Raw genomic sequence first — 19,972 nt, 5'->3', positions numbered from 1 at the left:
TAGAAGAAAAGAGAGGTTAATTAGGATAATACACACTAGATGAAAATGTGCGTAGTGTTTTTTGGTGTTAGGTGTTTTGTTTTTTTATAGTATTATTTGCCTAAATAGAATAAAATTATAAAGTAACATTAAATTGATGAGATTACTAAATAATGAACTCAGTAGGAATATAGTGGGTCTTTTTGTTAGGTTTTAATTGGTGAAAAGTCACTGGAGGCTGATTTTTAGATCACAGGTTGCCACTGTTTCAGTAAAGTTTTGGTCAAAAGGCTGTGGATTTTCTTTCCCGGTAACATGAAAAATATGTGAAGCACCTTCTGCAATAGAATATACAACACAACGTCTTACTCAGATGCATAAGAACAAATGAATTATAGTAGCACTGTGATGATATGACTTTACTTTTTTATACATTCTATCTGTATTGGCATAATTACAATTTTTTGCTGTGACTATAAGCCAGAACCAAATATTGCCTTAATTAATTGAAGGTGAATAAATCAACAATTATGGAATTTAGACAAATTGAGAGTTGAGTGAATGTTTAAAGCCATTTTTTAAAATTCAACAAATACCTGAGATAGTCTCATGTGCCAGGTAAACCAGCTTCCTGTAAGTCATAGTTTAATATATCTCCTTTTTCACATCCCTTAAATAGTAGTGATATAATCCTCATTTCTTTAATTTTCCAAACTGCTGTTCCATTTGTCTCTTCTGATCTTCTCTATAATAATCTCAATTTTCTCACTCATTGTCTCCTGCCTGCACTATTTTAATAATTTCCAACTGGTTTTCTACTTCGTAGCCTAATTCACACTGATGCCAGGATGATCTTTGAAAAACATGTATCTCATCCTGATACTCTCTCCTGCTTGGTAATTTAAAAGTGGTCCAAATTTTATACCATATTTTTTTTCTAGAAGTTTTTAGTTGTTTTTATTTTTACTCTTTATTGTATTTTTTCCATTACCATTTAGTCCCCACCATTACAATTTCTTAATATACCATTTCTTAATATACCATAAAAGGTCCTTAATAGTTTTTCCTTGACTTTATTCTGAGAATAAATATACTACCACCAACAAAAGTAGTGTAGGTAGATAGTCCATATATATAGGTTTTTACCATGAACTAGGCACTTCACCTTCATTTACTCAGTTTTTGCAAAAACCCGATGAGGTAGATACAAATAAGAAAACTAATGCATAGGAAGCCTGTGTAACTTGCTGAAGGTCAAGCATCTAAAAAGTAGTCATAGTAGGTCATGAACCCAGACATTGATTTTCAAATCTGTGCTCTAAGCTCTACTATGCTACATTTCCTCTTCATGTGTAAGACTGTCTAAGGATCACTGCTTCTGGTTTCCTTTTCAGATTTTAACCTCTCCACCTTTTAGGAACAATAGTCTCCTCCCTTGTTGGGATCTCATCTGTATAGCTCTTAGGACATGTTATTGTATTTACAATCTTCTGCTTTGCTTCATAAGGACAGGAATACTGTGTCTTTGTATCTTATCCTTGTATCTCCAGTATTTTTTGGTACACACGTACCAAAGGCAGATGGATAAATGAATGCATAAATCACCAAATTTTAAAGGTGAGGGAATCTTAGAGATCATCCAGTTTAACCTCCTTGTTTTATAATGAAGAGCCTGACATTAAATGAACATGATGGTAATACCAGATTTTAATATGGGTAATTTACCAAAGTTCAGTTCATTACTAGTCTTTAGTGGTTGGTGACCCATTATTTTGCTTCAAAGCTCAATTAGAAGAATTGTTTTTATAGTTAATTGAATGTGTCGTAGGTAGCATTGGCAGAGTCTGGTTTAGGGTTGTTTATGTTAATAGTGTGCGATCAAACGACATGCCATATCTATTGTCAGTATGAAGCTGCTAACTTGTCTGTATCATTCGCTTTTGTAGGTTCTCTGAGTAATGTCAGATACAACGATGCTTTCTTAAAAGAATTAGATTGGGAGGTTGTAAAGAATTTTAATATATGTAATCTTTGGAACTTGTTGGTAAATTTTGAATCTGGAAAAATGGGTATCTGGGGTTAGTGATAATATTCTCCACTTTTTATATATTTAAAACTTTTTAATAATAAAAAATAGGGGGATATAGGGAGATTTGAGAATAGAGTATTAGCTATAAGATGAATAGGGAAAATTAGAGAATTAAAAAACATAAAAATTAAGTCTAGAAGTCCTAATCTCTACTTTGGCTATGTCATATTGGAATGTTTATTTGTACTGCAAATACAGGTATTCATAGAATACACTCCATCTTTTATAGTGTCTCTTCCTGTGCTTATTTTGCTGTTGCAGAATAAATAAGTAATTTATATATTTTTATTAACTCCATACAGATAAAATTTTTAAAACTGGCTTTAGATGACATTATATGTATGCTTAACTGAAGATCAGTGATGGGAAACTTGTGTACATAAAGATATGATTTATCTCTCGTAAGATTTCAGATTAAAATTCATGTAGAGTTAATTCTATTAATATTCATTCTTATTTTAAGGGATCTGATGACTGTCTTGTGAAAATCTGGGCAACAGATGATGGAAGATTATTAGCTACTTTAAGAGGACATGCTGCTGAAATATCAGACATGGCTGTAAACTATGAGAATACCATGATAGCAGCTGGAAGTTGTGATAAAATGATCCGAGTCTGGTGTCTTCGAACATGTGCACCTTTGGCTGTTCTTCAGGGTCACAGTGCGTCTATAACATCACTACAGGTAGTTTTTAAAATCTTTTTTGGTTATAACTTAAAGTACATTTTTTAAGAAATCATTTTTATAATTCATTGCATAAAGCCCACTGAAAGGAATGTTTCTGCTTTCTTTATAAATACATGGCTTTAAATAACTTGGTAGTCATGACTTTTGTCAGTGTTGAGCATTTTCTAATTCTCTTACTGCTATTTGTATGATAAAAATGAGTATATTATTTGGACTGTGTCACTCTTTTAAGGATTTTTTTTTCTTTGATTGTTTTTCAGTTCTCACCATTGTGCAGTGGCTCAAAGAGATATCTATCTTCTACTGGGGCAGATGGCACTATTTGTTTTTGGCTGTGGGATGCTGGAACCCTTAAAATAAAGTCAGTTGCTCTTTTATTTCACAGATGTAACATTAAAAGCATAAATGTGTTTAAATGGTTGAAGCTACAAAAGTTATAAAATAGTCAACAATAGAAATAAATTTACTTTTTCTCCTTGAGTAAATAACAGAAAATCATTTTGGCTCTTCATATTTGTGCTTTTCTTTTTCATGCTTCAAAGAAAGTTATCTCATGTTAACATGTTTGTTTCTTTTTTCTCTTATCTTTATCCTAGCCCTAGCTATTTCCTTCAGAATATACCTGTCTTATTACCACTCGTTTCTGTATGCTGCATAGTTTTATCTGAGTAGATCCGAGAACATAATCTTAAAGTTCCTAAGACTGTTCTTTAGAACAATTGTAATTATTTCTGTCACCACATCTATGAACTTTAGATTTCATTGTAGATCCAAGGAAACTTAGCAAAACAGAATCATTAAATTTTCACTAAACTGCATGAAGGTAGGTGGATGTAGCCTCCCCTTGGAGGTTTTTGCATTAGTGCTTTCACTTAAATTATCTTGGTTTATGAAAACAAGTGGGCTAGACAATATTATCTTTTGATGAAGGACACTGAGGCAAATAAAGGTTTAATGACTTTGCCATAGTTAAATCAGTTTTTAAAAATTGGCAAGGCCAGGACTAGAACACTTCTTGGCCCTTGGTCCTGTGATGTTTATATTATGCCACTAGGGACAGGAAGTGTTCTAATTTTTCCATAGACAGTCTGTGAATGGAGAGGCAGTGCATCTAGTGTTTCTACAGTGTTGAAATGGCCATCTTTGTGCTCTCAGAATAGAAAGTCATTCAGATTAGGAAATTTATCTCAGTGATTATCTCTTCTGCTTATAAATTATCAACACAAATTGAATTCTTTAATAAATAATTGGTGTAAGTCAGTGTTCTTTAAAACAGTAGTGTTTAAATAAACTTCATGTGCATGATCATTCCTGGAGTGTGCCTTTTATGGAATGGCATGAGGGGGCCATTGCAGCTTGAGTAACAAAAAAGGATTATGATCAAAGACATGTTCTTTGGAGAAAGCAAATTGACTTCACTTTAGTTGTATTCCTAATATTTAGAATATTAAAGGCTTTCTGTAGACACTTAGATAAAAGTTGAAATACTGTATTTATATATGGACAGGAGCAATAGTTAATTGTTTTCCTTTGTGTATTTTTTACTTCCTTATGGACCTGATTAGGATGCCTTTGTCTTTTTTTTTCTGTTTTGTTTTTACAGAGAAGAAAAGTGATTAGCGATCTTAAAATTAGCATAGGAATAAAAATGGCTTTACAAAATTAAACACTTTGTGCCTCTTGAAGATTACATTGCTAAGTATGGTAATATATATTTCTATACTTGGGAAGTGAGTAATTCCATATAAATGATTTTTTTTCAGAACATTTATGTAGATTTAACCATAAACTCACTACCTTAATTTTTCACATAATATTTTAAAAATTACACATAAATGGGGAAATAATATTTTTTTTCTTAACAGTTTACCATAGCCATTTTTAATAATTTCAACAGTTGCATTATATTCCACGGAGGAGTTGTTCTATACTTTGCTTAGTGATTTTCCTGTTTTTGGACCTACATGTTTTTCTAGTTGTTTTTATAAGTAGTATTGTGTTTGTTCTGCTAATTGTTTCTTGAAAACTTTTAAGCTAGGGAAATATTAAAATGAAATAGGTGTTCCTTAAATAGGGCCACCTATTTTTTTTTTCTGTATTACACATAGTTGATGACTGCCAAAATTTTTGACAGGACTTAAATGACCTTATTTATGTCAGAGACGCTTTAATTGCTAATGAAAGGCAAATTGTGTTACAGTATCATACTGTTTTTGTATGAGAGACTTCAACACCTCTCTCTCTGCACTAATTGAAAGAATCAGTTTGAACACTAAATGGAACTTGTTCTGGAGAACCAAATCTCTTGACAAATTCACTTTATTAAATAGTGTTTATGTGTATGGTAACAACTCCCTCTAGTAAAGATGCTGCTTCTTAGGTTAGTAATCTGAGTGGTTGGGTGTCTCGGAAGCTGGCTCAAGAGATCTAAGAGTAGGAAGAAGTTGTCCAAGCATATGTAGAATATGCAAGGAGACAATTGGAATTATAAAATATGCAGATAATCATAATGATATCCAATTTTTATTAAGCACTTAGCCTGCCAAGCTAGTACCAAGCACCTTACATTTGTTATCTCATTAATCTTTATGACAACTCTGTGAAGAAGGTATATTATTATCTTCAGGACGAAGGGGAAGAAAGCTGAGAGCAGATACTGGAAGTATACTGTCGGAATCCACTTTTAACCACTGAGCCAAATAGCAGTTACTCATTGCAGTTACTCATTGTTGGAGTATGTAGAACTGGTTGAACCTAATTAAAGTACTACTAATACTAATATTTACTGTGTGCCAAGCACAGTAATAAGCATTTTATGTGGATTATACTCATTTAATTTACTCTGCAACTCTGAGATACATTGTTTTTACCCCCATTTTACATATGAAGAGCCCAAGGTACAGAAATGTTAACTGGCCTTAAGCTCATACACCTGAGTAAATAGCGAAGCTGGGAATTGAACTCAGTGTGAGTCCAAGGCCTGCTTTAAAATAGTTCCTCAAAAATGTACTTCAAAATAAATGATTTGTACCAACTTACCTGTTTTTTCCCTAAAAAAATTAAAGCCTATTTAAATTGCAGTCTTTATGATTATTTGCATATTCTGGTTATGAATTACAAATAAATGATGGTTGGCCGTTTGCATGAGTGATTGTGCCAAAAAATTAACAAAAATATAGAGCTGTGATCAATAACTTATTAAAACTGTAGCTCATTCTTCTTTATATTTTCATATTAATTTACTTAAATTATAATTCCTTTAATTTTACTCTGATAAATTTCGATTTTAAGAGTGCTTTCATAACCTTCAGTTTCTCTGAATTGTGTCATGCTTTATGAGAGCCTGTGGGTATAAGAAGAATACTTCAAATATCAATTCAAAAAATTTACTTACAATCTACTTTAAAAATTTAACAGCTACATTTTGTTATGTTCAATATCAGTAAGAAAACTATTATTGTTCAGAACAGAAAATTGATAGGTCAGAATTTTTTTCCCCTTAAAAATATCACAAAGTTAAAACCATCCTGTATTAGAATGCTGTGAATTCTAAAAGTTGTACAGTGCACTCTGGTTGAGGTCAGAGGCTCTATTTTTGAAATTTTCTGCTAATTTGAGAAAAACTACTTCAAAATATGTATTAAATAAGACTTTAAATGTAATCACTGTATTAGAGCATTACAAATACATTGTACCATATTGGAGCTGGTGTGGAAAATCTGTAATTTTTTTTCTTAATATGGTTGATTATAACATTAACACTAAACATTTAATACTAGTAGTAATGAGATATCTAACACAGTTATATAATTAACGTAAATATAGTTGAGTGTGACCTATTTTCTATTGATCACTATTTTGAATGAACATTGTAATTGATATGAGTCAAATCTTAAGATTTTTATGAGGATAAATGTAAGATTCTTCGTTTTTGGAGTCTTATAAGTCATTAGATGATAAACAAGGGAGTTATCTAATTAATAACATTTGATATTGAAAAACTTTAGTTATTGCCGGTATACATATGCCACAGAGTCAGCACCTATTTTACTAGTGTGTTCATGTTTACAAATGACTTGTTTGTATTTTTGCATTGGTATTCAATCAAAAACTGAGAAACTGTTAAATTTGATTAGGTGTGACAAGTGGCTTTGGAATTGTTTTGTGTGCAGATTGTTGTATAACCAGGAGCTCCTACAAAGTCTGTACATAGAGTTTCCACAGATCTGATCATGACACATAATGATTTCAAACTTGTTTTTAGGAAGGGAGCCATCTGTTGCTTCTTATTTAATTCTGTCCTTCTGTGATTATTTTTTAAAACAGTGATTTCTGGCATTGCTATTCACTTTGGGATATTTTTAACTGTTTATTTTTGTTTTGTAGTCCAAGACCTGCAAAATTTACAGAGCGCCCTCGGCCTGGAGTTCAAATGATCTGTTCTTCTTTTAGTGCTGGTAAGATTTTTTTTCTCCCTAATTTTCTGCTTAAAGTTGGACATTAGAATCTTTCTCTTTTCCTGGATATTATACAGGATGGGGCAAAAAAAGATTTATACTTGTTTGTATGGAAAATAGTACAATAATTAACAAATAGTAATACAATAATAAATTCCATGTTTCACATACTCAAAACTACAAACGTAGTTTTTCCCCCACTTTATATTTTCAAAGGCAGTTATATGCTTGAGGTAAGCTCTACTCTAGAAAGTTCTCTGCACCGAGTAATTTGTGTGCAAAATGGTAAAAGACAATGTGACCCATGAATAAAAAGCTTTTGGTGTACACAGTGTACATACATTTTATGTAAACACACAAAACCTGTGTTTTAGAGGTGGTAGAGCTGTTGATTAAATGCCAAAATTTTCATAGATTAAATAGATTTGTTAAGGCACAGGTAATGAAAATGGGACGTTCTATGATAAAGATACCCCCAAGGTCCCTGACTTCACTTACAATACTGTCATGGACTGAATGTTTTTGTCCTTCCCACCCACTTGTTGACACCCTGATCTCAGACTTCTCAGCCTCCAGAGCTGTGAGAACTAGGTGTCTATTATGTTTGGTTTTTCTGGGTTTTGTTTTCGTTTTTTTAGAAAGAAAGCAAGCATGCTAGCTAGATTATAGTAGAACACAAAATTTTGGAAAAATTTACGCTTGTAATATAAATCATATTTTTTTACATATGCCGGAAGATAAAAGTTAATTTAATAATATTTGAACTATGCTAGAGTTTAGTTGATATACTCACATGACTAGTATTTTTCTTTAAGAAGATTATAATGCTCTGGTAAGAGAGAATAGTTTCAAAATTTACTCTGTTAGGGAATGAATCTTTGAGTAGTTATCTTGCTGGAAGAAAGGTATTTTAAATCTGCTTTATATTTCCGTGGATTTTGGAGTTATCCCATGGCTAAATAACATAAATTTGATTGATATTTGTACAATTTTATTAATTACTTTGTTCAGTTTTTATTTCCTCTTTAAAAATTAGCTGTATAATGATGATGATATTCAAATTAAGTTTTGAGTTTATGTAGGAGCATTTTGATGGGTATTAGTCTTTTAAAACAAATTATGAGCTGCAGAATTGAATTGATGAGAAAATGAAATGAAACATGAATAGATTTAATAGTTAATGTTCCTAGTACCCATTATTTTCACATTTATTTACAGTTTTACTTTAGCTTTTCATTTCATAATTGTGGATAGCAGTAGTGCCTGAGATAAGTGTGATTGCAAACTGATGACATGAATCTATTTTTGCCATACTAATATCCAAACATTCTGAATTTCTAACTTTTAGATTTCTACTGTTAACTTCCATGATGACAAATGTTCCTTCTAGTAATAACATAAATGTAGGCACTGCACATGTGTTCAAAGTACAGTGTAGGAGAGTATTGATTCCAAGGACAGAGTAAATTGAATATACAAATTACTGTAATGGAAGATAGAATGTATGTGTTACAAGACAAAGTCTTAGTGAGACTTTAAAGGAGAGCAGGCTCATTGATTGCAAAACTTGTGAAGACGACTTACTGAAGGAATTGGACCCTAAAAGTTTGGTAGAATTTTAATAGGTGAGAGATGGGACAAGAGAGGGATTTCAGCAGTTAAAAGGCATGTTTTCTAGTGAGGATAACTGTTAATTTTAACATAACATTATATAATCACAGTGAAGTTATTTGTGATGCAAAGCTTTACTTATGTATATATTGAAAAATTCATCCTAGTCAAAGCTCTGTTAGCAAACTTCTTCATTAAATTCAGGTTAGATATATCATAAATATATGATAAATAGGAATAGTTTTAGAGTGAACGTATTAATCATCCAGTATATATTCTGCTAATGTTGTTTGCACTGAATTATCCATTTTTTAAGGATTTTGAAATTGTGTTTTACTGATAAATGTTTACTGTTCTTTCAGGTGGAATGTTTCTGGCCACAGGAAGCACAGATCATATTATTAGGGTTTATTTTTTTGGCTCAGGTCAGCCAGAGAAAATATCAGAATTGGAGTTTCATACTGTAAGTATTGGTAAAATGCATTAGATGAGAACAATTTAAATGAGTCTAACAGTTTATTTTCAGGATCTTCTTTTTTTGTTTATCTGTTTATGTATAGGACAAAGTTGACAGTATCCAGTTTTCCAACACTAGTAACAGGTAAAATAATTATTTTTCTTAAATTTAGTTCCAATTTTAAGAGTTATAAAATAAAGACAATTTTTATAGTCAGATTTTTATTAGAATTGTATACAAATTAACCACCTAAAAGAAGGATCTTAACCAGTTATACTGAAATGTGAATATAGCCTTTGCATGCAAACATGTCTTTATGTTTTATTTGTAATAATGTTAGATTATTTGGCCATTTTTAATAATAAGGACTTTTGTCCACCCTACATATTTCCTATACATACAAAGTAAAGGGAAACTTTTAGTAGACATTAGAAATGTATTACAGTGTAATATTTGAGGCAGAACTGGTTTTCCCATATTCTTGTTTTAAAATGAAAGAAATGTATTTCTAACAACTTTAAATAGAACAAGTAAGGTCATTAATATTGAGAGGAAAGTCAGTATTTTTCCATTGGAATATGTCAATTCTATTTCTACGCTAGTAAATAGTGGCCCTGAAGCCCTTTTAAATGTTACTTTGAGACCTAGCCATGCATATTAGAATATGTGTGCATAAAATTTTAAAAACCTACAATGTTTCAGAAGTTCTTAGTTTTGCAGTGAATATCTGATAGAGTAATTTTAATTGGATTAGAATGCTGTTTAAGCAAAGATGAGTTATGTTTTCTTGAGTATTTTAAAAAAACAACTCTTGGACAGTACATTTCAGTAAAATGTATGATCTTTTTCTTTTGGGGGTGGGCTGCTTTTAATGCAGATTTGTAAGTGGGAGTCGCGATGGGACAGCACGTATTTGGCAATTTAAACGAAGAGAATGGAAGAGCATTTTATTGGATATGGCTACTCGTCCAGCAGGGTAAGAGATCAAATTTGAAATACAAAAATACAGATAGATCATTTAATGTATGTTATATACAGGTTGGTATGACTCTCAAGTCTGTAGACATATATATATCATAGTCCATGTTAAAATGATTGCTATATGACTAGAGGTGATTGTGGAGAATTCACGGCTTTGATTTTTTGAAATGATTTTTGCAATATATGAGAAAACCTGCTGCATTAATGTTTTTCTCTTTTCAATTCAGTTTTGTTAAGGTAGAAAGAGTAGTGTAAGAATAGTTGTCAGTTTCACTTTTTTTTTTTTGTTAAAGATTTTATAGAGAGGGAAGGGAGGGAGAGAGAGAGAGAGAGAGAGAGACAGACATCAATGTGCGGTTGCTGGGGGTTCTGGCCTGCAACCCTGGCTGGGAATCGAACCTGGGACACTTTGGTTCCCAGCCCGCGCTCAATCCACTGAGCTACGCCAGCCAGGGCTAGTTTCACTATTTTTTTAAAAAACAGAACATCTTACAATGTTTCATCTGTCACAGAGAGATGATGTGGTATATCCAATGGTATTCTTCAGCCAAAAGACATTATATTATATCTTGTAACTGTTACTTTGGTTTTAATGTTTTATGAACTTTTTCTGTTGGTATTGTGTATAGTTGTCTCAGATGGGAGAACAAAGCAGTTAGTGGAGACAATAGTAAGAGTAAAACACAGGTGGCAAACACAGCCTACGTGCCAAATCCAGCCCTCCACCTTGTTTTATTCCGCCAGGCACCTTGTTTCTACCTAATGGCAGGGCCAAGCTCCTTGCCCCTAGTTAAGGAGTAGTTACATTCATAGTCCTAAAATTACATTCAACCCTTTGAAGGCAACTGTGAGGCTGATGTGGCCCCCTGTGAAAGAGAGTTTGACACCCCTGCAGTAAAAGAGAGCAGCATGAGAGTTCCTGTGTCCAGGTAGAGTTAAAGCAGTGTTATTTATTTAAAGTCATTTTTAAGGACTCAACAGTATTGAAATCCTAGGTTTGCTGACTCAGTGCAGTGATTTCTGCTATCATCCTATGTTTATTCAAACTATTCTTAACTGTTAAGCAATAAGTATGTTAATGAATATAAATTGTATGAGAAGATATTTCAATTTTTGTCACACTTGTATTTTAATAAATAATGTCAGTGTAAACAAATACTGCCTCCATGACTTTCAGCCAAAACCTTCAAGGAATAGAAGATAAAATCACAAAAATGAAAGTAACTATGGTGGCATGGGATCGACATGACAACACAGTTATAACTGCAGTTAATAACATGACTCTGAAAGTCTGGAATTCTTACACGGGCCAACTAATTCATGTCTTGATGGTGAGAAAAAAGATTAATTTTATTTGGTATTGAAACTGTTTGTAAAATAAAGTCATTGTGTTAGCTAAAATCTCTAACTTAAGAGATGGGTAAAACATTTTTCCCAGACATTGGAAATAATTTTAAAATGTAGTTAAATGGGTTTGGCTTAGAAATATAGATTGTTGCCTTTTTTTAATATGTTAGGGCTACATCAGTAGTATTCTCAGGTTTTACTAAATGGTAGCAAAGCCCTGGATGGTGATAATTAGCTCAGCTTCATAATTATACATTGATATATGAAGATTTTTGCCACTTTAATAGGTCTTAAAACTTAAATTCTCAAAATGTTTCCATATTGGTGTTTGATTAAATTTTCTCTTCTCATATTTATAATTTATTGCTACTTCAAAAATCTTTCAGGGTCATGAAGATGAAGTATTTGTTCTTGAGCCACACCCATTTGACCCAAGAGTTCTCTTTTCTGCTGGTCATGATGGAAACGTCATAGTATGGGATCTGGCAAGAGGAGTCAAAATTCGATCCTATTTCAATATGGTAATTATCAGTCTCTTCATAGCTATTAAAGATTTGGGGACTTCTTAACTCAGGTACTCTGCACATCACAAAGGAAATCCATTTATGACCATGTTTTGACATTATTTTGACTTAAGTTTCTAAAAGTTCCTTATTCTACACTTAAATTTATATGCTAAATTTAAAAGAAAATTGTGCATATTATAATACATGAATTTGTTGTAACTAATTTAATTTTTTAAAATAGTTTTAACAGTGAAGCTTTGATGAGAAACTCACAGGTATGAAGATGTATTATAGATAAGACAAGTTGGGAAAACTATGTGAAGAAATCATAAATAAATATTTATAGTGTTGTACTTCACCAATAGTCCTGTAGTAAAACATAATTTAATTAAAATACACCCATTTTAAAATTAAAGCCAAAGAATTAGGCATTCTTGCCTTTTATGAAGTTATGGTATATTAGATATTTATTTGGGATTAAGTGCTTTGTCCTCCATATTTTGCTGCTTATGTGGATTTTTAATATATTTTGTTGAGTATTTGAATTGCAGTGGTTTAATATCACAAATACCTTATTTTATAGTGTTTCCATTCCTCTCTAACCACTGTTTGCAGTACTCCTTAAATATGACTGTTTAGTTACATGTTTTTACTTTACTTCCTATATATCAGTGATACCTTTCAGCAAAGAAAACAAAAAGAAAAATGTGTTTATACTGTTTTGATATTTTTAGATTGTTTTAAAAATCAAGGATAGAAATCTTTGGTAATAAATTATAAAACAATAAATTAATAGTGTGTGGTCAGAATTATTTTGGAAACAATTGTTTCATAAAATAGTCTTGTGAAAAAAATTTCATAGATGTGATGCCATATAAAAATAGTTTGAAGGGGAGTAAACAGAAAATAAAAGGAATTTTTATTAATAAAGCTGTCTATTGATATGCCGTAGTGCACAATAAGGTAAGAAAAAAGATTTGTCAAATTCTTATTTTTCTAAAAATATAGTGTTAATTATTTGGGGTAAAATTGTCAGTTATGGATGGATTTCCTTAGTGATTATATGTATAAAGAAGATTTTTTTAAAAAGCAAATTCTGAAATATGCTGGTAAAGAATTTTTTCACCTTATGTTTCTGGTTTGCTTCTTTTTGGGACATCTTGTTGAATAAAGAAATTAGTCATTTCTCAATTTCTCTTTATAGTTTCAGAAGAAAATTTGTGGTCTGTACATATATTAGTGACTTTAGTAATTTTATATTTTCATATGGCATTGGTATATTAGTAGAGTGTTTAGAAGGAAAATTTTCTCATGCTTGAATATTGTTTTTACCTTTAAGTTATAAAGGTGAATTTTTTCTCATCAAATAAATTGATCACACTAATACTACACCTTATCAATAGATTAAAAAATTGCAGCACCTGGAGAGAGAAGTGATTTACTCTTAGACCATTACAAATTAGTGATATAATCAGTAGTAGAAGTTGCCCATATTATACTGTATGTGCTTTGAAATTAGCTAAGGAGTTAGTTACATTATTGCCTTAAAAATTATTTATTGTTTAATAAGTGGTTTAGCTAAGGATATTTCTCCTGTTCTTTTGGAGTGAGATGGAAAGCCTTTAAATAGCAGAAGAAACAAATATGTGTAATAAGTAGAAGTGGAGAGTATCCATAGACTCTTCAAACTGCGAGGAAAACATAATAAACTAGAAAGGATTAAAAATATACACTACATTTAACAAAACAAAATGAGCTACTCTTTATCTCATTAACATGAAGATACTGTTTAATTTGGGGGGTGATTTTTAAAGGCTTCCAAAATACTTCTGCATATTACCTCATTTGTGTTCCATGAAAACTTTATAATATAATCAGAGTAGATTTTATTACTGGTTTTGCAAATAGAGAAACTTTACAGAGGTAAGTGCTTTGCCCAGGTTCAGCTAGGTTACACTGCTCTTATATGGGTACTTGGGATTTAAACCTATGTTTTTCTGTTCTTAATCCTAACTCTGGTTGTGTTTAGTCACTGCACAGCTATTGTCCAACTCTCCCAGTCAGTGATGTGTGCAGTGGGAAAATGTTTTCATAATATATGAATTCTGAATAGATATTTTGAGATATTTATCTTGATGATACTTTTTTTCTGTCTCTCAAGTTATCTAAGTGCCCTAGTTTTTGCTCTTTATTCTGTGTTTTTTTTTTTTTTTTAATCTATGGGCAGATGGAAGATAAAGCATCCAGCATTGCTATTAAGAAAATAAAAACAATTTGAAGGAGCAGTAGAAGCTTGTGTTCACTATTCACTAACATGAATGTTGAATTTTGGCTGTGGTTATAACTATTTGGCTCTCTGCAGCTAATAATTAAGCTTTAGTGTTACTAAAATACCATAAAAGTTGATCCAGTACAAATTTAATATTTTGTGTGTTTTAAAATCAGACTTACAATATGAATAAGTGAATCCACCATTAAACCTAAGTCCAGAAAATAAGGAATGTAAATTGTGCCTTTAGCTGTGGCTGGGTAGCTCAATTGGTTAGAGCATTGTCCTAATATGCCATGGTTGTAGGTTTGATCCCTAGTCAGGGCACACACAAGAATCAACCAGTGAATGTATAAATAAGTGGAACAACAAATGAATGTTTTCTCTGCCTCAAACCAATAAAATAATTTATTAAAAATAATCATGAATTTTTTTTAAAAACTGCCTTTAAAAGAACAAAAATTTTATATACAAATGCTTATAAAAATGCAGATTTTTATCAAGTGCATTTGAGAATACTGTTTTAATATCAGTTCCCCTTTTTATAATTGAATTTTCCACTTGAAATTTATACCTCTATAAAAGGTAATGAAATTATGTAATAAATTATTTTGTATTAATCGGCATTCTATTGTATTTTTCTTAACTATTTCAGAGATTAAAATTGTTTTTTGAAATTTTAGAAGTAGTAAAAAATTCTATCATTAAGCCTTTCAAAAGTGAATGGTTAAATTTTTAAATGCTCGTGTTTGATATAAAATAATTATATTTTAACAAATAAATTTATTAATGTATTATATAAATTTAAAATAGAGCCATTGATATTTTAATATTACACTGATACTCATCATTCAGATAAATATTTTAATTTCTTTTTTCCTGCAGCCAGTTATAACACTTCAAAAAATCTTATCTTATACTTTATTTTAGGATCACTGAAATTTATAAACAAAAGGTTTGAGATTGAGAATTGAAATAAAGATATTTAACTTGTAAGCTTGCATAATTTTCTAATATATTTCATTTCCAAATCTTATAAATGGATTCTCAACTTGTTAGTGTTATTATCTATTAAAAGTGATAGAATCATTTCTGTTATTTTCACTGATAGCTTTGTTCTTAATAGAGGATCTGAATAATAAAAGCAGCTGAAGAATGGATGTTGGATTTCTTTTTATTTTTGTTTTTTATAAGAGTTTATGACAAGTGACATAGGGTATCAAATGGAGTAGACACTACCTCTTGCACTTCCTCTTCCCCTTGTCTCATCTTTAAAAGTGAAATAATCCTAAAGTAAACTTTTAAAAGCATTTGTTGGAAAAGCATAATATATAAGGAAGGAAAGGCATAATATATAAGGAAGAAACACTGAACCTTTTTCTTTCAATGAGCCAAGAAAGAAGCTAAAGAGAATATTGTCAAGAATGTTATGAACATAAGACAAATTTGTTCTTTTTTGAAAGGACCTGAATTCTAGGCCTTAAATTCTACTTAACTACATACATTCTTTTAAAAACTATGTAAATTACTCGTTTCATCTGAACAGTACTTACGTAACTTGAGTGTTCAGTGCAAAACTAGAGTATATTTGGATATTTTATTGAAGGCAGATACTGTATATTAAGAATATTTTTAGCACTGCCTGGTATAGCTCAGGGGATTGAGCGCAGGCCTATGAACCAAAGGGTTGCCAGGCCAATTCCCAGTCAGGGCATATCCCTGGGTTGCGGGCCAGGTCCCGAGTTGGAGGGGGGCACAAGAGGCAAGCACCCATTGATGTATCTTTCTTTCCCTCTTTCTCCTTCTCTTCCCCTCTCTCTCAAAATAAATAGAATCTTTTTAAAAATGATATTTTTAACTCTTTGAGTATAGTTAGGAAGCTCATGAATTTGTGTTTGTAGTGGCAGGAGGTAAACATCAGTATAGCTTTGTTTGGATGACAGTTCTAAAGTCTTTCAACTCCAGTTAATTTCTGAGAAGCAGATAAATTATTCCCAGAAATAACTTGTAAATGTGTGCAAGTTCTCTGAATATCATGATGTCAAGAGCTTTTGTAATATTTTAATTCCCTGAAAAAGGTAGTATGCAAGTTTAGAGGTTTATTATAACTATAATGTTTCTAAGTTTACAAAGTTGTTTTTAAACCTTTTTTCTCTTAAATTATCAAAGTACAGCTGTTTTAACTGTAAGTTTAAGTGAATATTAAATTCATTTGAAAATATATGAAAGGAGACTTAAATTTCTTAGTACTAGGCCATTTGATTATTAGGTAGTAAATAAGATGGAGTGGGATTTGTAGATTCCACATTAGTAGTTTTTCTCATGTATCTGGTGCTTTTGCTTTATCTTTCCTGTTCTTTCTATCTATTGTTCAAGCTGTGTTTATTTATGAGTTTCTCTCTCATGTCGATTTCTGTTGTTCAAAGCTCTCTTCTGGTTGCTTCTTGTCTGGTTCTGATTTTAACTGAAGAGTACAGTATACCTTTTGCTAGAAAGTGGTTTTACTGAATTTGATTTTTGCTTTGTTTTTGTTGTTTTATGGGTAAGTTCCAAATAATAATTTTATTTATTTAATTAATTTTTTCTTATTTTTGTAATTGTTAACCTTTCTTTTACTTGAGAGGAAAAAAAATGTTCCAGTGTCCACTAATCCAGAACAATAAATTCTCCTTGCAACGTTCCACACAAGCAGAGGCTGCCAATCTACCACTCAGAATTTTTGCATATGTATACTTCTGACATTACCATGTTCTCAGTGTGACCTCTATTTAGTTTTGGACAATTATAGCTGTGTGCATCTGGGAAAGGGAGAACAAAAAGCTTAAAATCGGTATATCTCATATCATGTTCCCTTGTAAATCCAGATTTCAAGATCTCTCTCTCTCTCTCTCCCTCTTTTTCTTTCCTTTCTTCTTTCCTATCAATCTCATTACCTATCTGTCATCACCTAACAAGATGTCATATCAGCACTCTCTGTGTTAAAAGGATTCTTTGGTGCTTCCAGTCTTTGTTTCAACCTTTCTGGGTAAGGAATTAACCTTCAGTCTTTTGATTATAAACTTTATTTATTGTTACTGTCTTTCAGGTTTCTGGGGTGCTTTAGATTCTGACATTCTCTTTCTCATCTATATCTTGATATCAAAGACATACCTTAAAATTTGTTGCCATGAATGTGAGTTTCTCTCTCTAGCTTGTTACACTATATCTGGGGAATTACGTTTATGTTGTAATTCTTTGACATGCTCTATTACAGGGCAAGTCGATATTACAAGGGTATTAAAGATTTAATAGTTATAAAGGAAAGTACTTAAATTATTTATACTATAAATACAGGTGAAGACATTTTGATTAGCAAATATTGGAATGCTGTTTTGTACATGAGCACAAAATATGGGGACCATAAGGGAGAGTAAGATGTAGTACTTGTTTTTAACCAGCATGCAAAAAGCATTGATAGTTTCAAATGGTAGCATGCATATAAGGAAAGGTAATTGCTATATCTAAAGATGTAGCGATCACTTAGGGGGATGATCAGAGGTTTTGCTGAGGAGGAAGAATTGAAATTATGTCTTGAAAGATAAATAATAATTGAATCAGTAAAAAAAGATAATTTTGTAAATAAGTGGAATACTATAAATAACCAAGTAAGTAATATTAAGACATGTTCATAGAGCAGTTTACAAAATTTGTCTGGAACAGATTTTGAAAAATGGCTGATAAAATGAAAAGCATGAGGTTGAGGTGGATTACTTATGGCCTTATGTTAATTTGTGAGCATAAAGAATAGTTAACACAGTGATTTTTGCTCAAATAGATTTATATTTCATAAACCTAAAAATATTTTGAATGCCAGTAGTAGTAGTATTTCAGATATAAAATGGATAAGTGGGGAGAGAACTACTTTTATTACTGAAATCATAATGCAAAATTAAAGGGGTAGGTAGGTAGTGGGGAAATTTGTGGAAGAAATAAATAAAAATACGTATATATATAAATATGTGATAGATTTAATAAATTTGTTGAGAGTGTTGAGCCTTGGTGATTTTGTTAACATTGATATTAAAGGAAATAAGATGTGAAGGACAAGTGATTTTTTTAGTTTATTTTTGTGTTTACTGTCATATAGTATTGGACTGTGTAGAAATGTCCAGCATGCACTTGAAGATAGAATACATAGAGAAGCTAGGAGTAAAGAGAAAGAGATGTTAAAAGTCTTTCATGTAATGTTTACTTCCTCATGGAGGAGAGAAGGCAGTATACAGGGCTTAAAACTAAACTTTTAGAAATAGTATTATTATTTAGCAGGGTGGTGGAGATCACAGTCTCTATAGAGTATGTATGATACCATGTCAAGAGAGACCAAAGGAGGAGAATAGATTTTAAGGAAGACTTGCTTCCTTCAGAAAAATCAGAATATGGTAAAACAAAATGCTGTTAAATTTGAAAATGAGTTATTTATTTTTTTGATAATGCATTTTTTATGAAAATTAGAGTTTATTCTTTGAAATCACTTTTATGTATCTACTGGTTTTATCAAGCCAGTTACAGCAGTTTCCTTTTTATGTAAATTTACCTTGGCACCTCTTATTTTAAGTAGCTGTCTTTAATTCATATATAATCATGTTACCATAAAGAATTTTCAGTATTAAGGGAAACATTCAGCAATGATCTTTGATGACACCTAGACTATTAGAGTGTGGATAGCTTCTGTTAAGATATATTTGTTTACACTGTAACTATCATAACAATCAGAAAGTTGCCAAAGCATGTTTTAATCATACATATGATATTGACCGTCTTCAGTATCTAGTGTGCATTCTTAATTTAACTTAATTTTCCCCCAGGTTGATAGACTTTGAAGGTTCTTTATATATAAGGAAAGACTTTCTGAGTCTATCATAAAATTATTGGGATGTTTTAAATGACTCATAATTTTAAATTTTTGTGGAGTGGAGTACTTTCTAGATAAGATGCTCCCTTCTAATCAATGGTATATTAAAAGTGTGAATGAGACCAAAAAGCTGATACTGATCATAGACTTCAGATAATTCCGTAACAGGATGATTCTGCTTAAGATAGTTCATTTTTCACCCTCCTGATTTGTATTGTTTTCCTTCATGGAGTACATACTTCTCATATTCAGTGGTATGTGTGTTTCTCATGATTGATATAAATTTAGACCCTATAATATATTCTTCATTCTAGAATTGTTCAGTTCTTCCAAAAAACCTTCCCAAATATTAGATATGAGGATTTTAGAACTAGATAGGACTCTAAAGATCATTTAAATTATCCTTTCACAGACTAGGTGATTTGCTCATTACCAGAGGAAAGATCTCTTGGGTCTTGGGCCTCATTCCTCTGTTTCCTTACGTAATCATCTTTCCACTTAACAAAAATTAGATTAGAAATTGTGGATAGTATTCTGGCTTGAAAAGATACTAATATTCTTCATTAAATATGACACTTCTATCATCATCATTTCTTGCAAATATTTCCAGCATTCTTTAGTCAGTATGAGAATTTTCTTACAAAGGAGTCAATTATTTTAATTTGTCTGTTCTTTTATCTTTTGCTTTAAAAAAAAC

The 19,972-nt window shown here is 31.3% G+C and overlaps 1 protein-coding gene across 1 annotated transcript in view; it reads left to right on the top strand.

The window, feature by feature from the left end:
- The window catches only part of LOC114494060 (pleckstrin homology domain interacting protein), a 140,973-nt gene that overhangs the window by 49,665 nt on the left and 71,336 nt on the right, over positions 1-19,972 (top strand). Inside the window, exons 8-15 of the mRNA XM_028508930.2 lie at positions 2,532-2,753; positions 3,017-3,117; positions 7,143-7,213; positions 9,187-9,287; positions 9,385-9,425; positions 10,159-10,257; positions 11,440-11,593; positions 11,996-12,130. Coding sequence (XP_028364731.1) covers positions 2,532-2,753; positions 3,017-3,117; positions 7,143-7,213; positions 9,187-9,287; positions 9,385-9,425; positions 10,159-10,257; positions 11,440-11,593; positions 11,996-12,130 — 924 coding nt within the window. The remainder of the gene's footprint in view (positions 1-2,531; positions 2,754-3,016; positions 3,118-7,142; positions 7,214-9,186; positions 9,288-9,384; positions 9,426-10,158; positions 10,258-11,439; positions 11,594-11,995; positions 12,131-19,972) is intronic.

This window comes from Phyllostomus discolor, chromosome 4 (assembly GCF_004126475.2).
Source record: "Phyllostomus discolor isolate MPI-MPIP mPhyDis1 chromosome 4, mPhyDis1.pri.v3, whole genome shotgun sequence".
In the NCBI taxonomy this organism is placed as follows: Eukaryota; Metazoa; Chordata; class Mammalia; order Chiroptera; family Phyllostomidae; genus Phyllostomus; species Phyllostomus discolor.
This window is presented reverse-complemented; position numbering and strand designations above follow the sequence as displayed.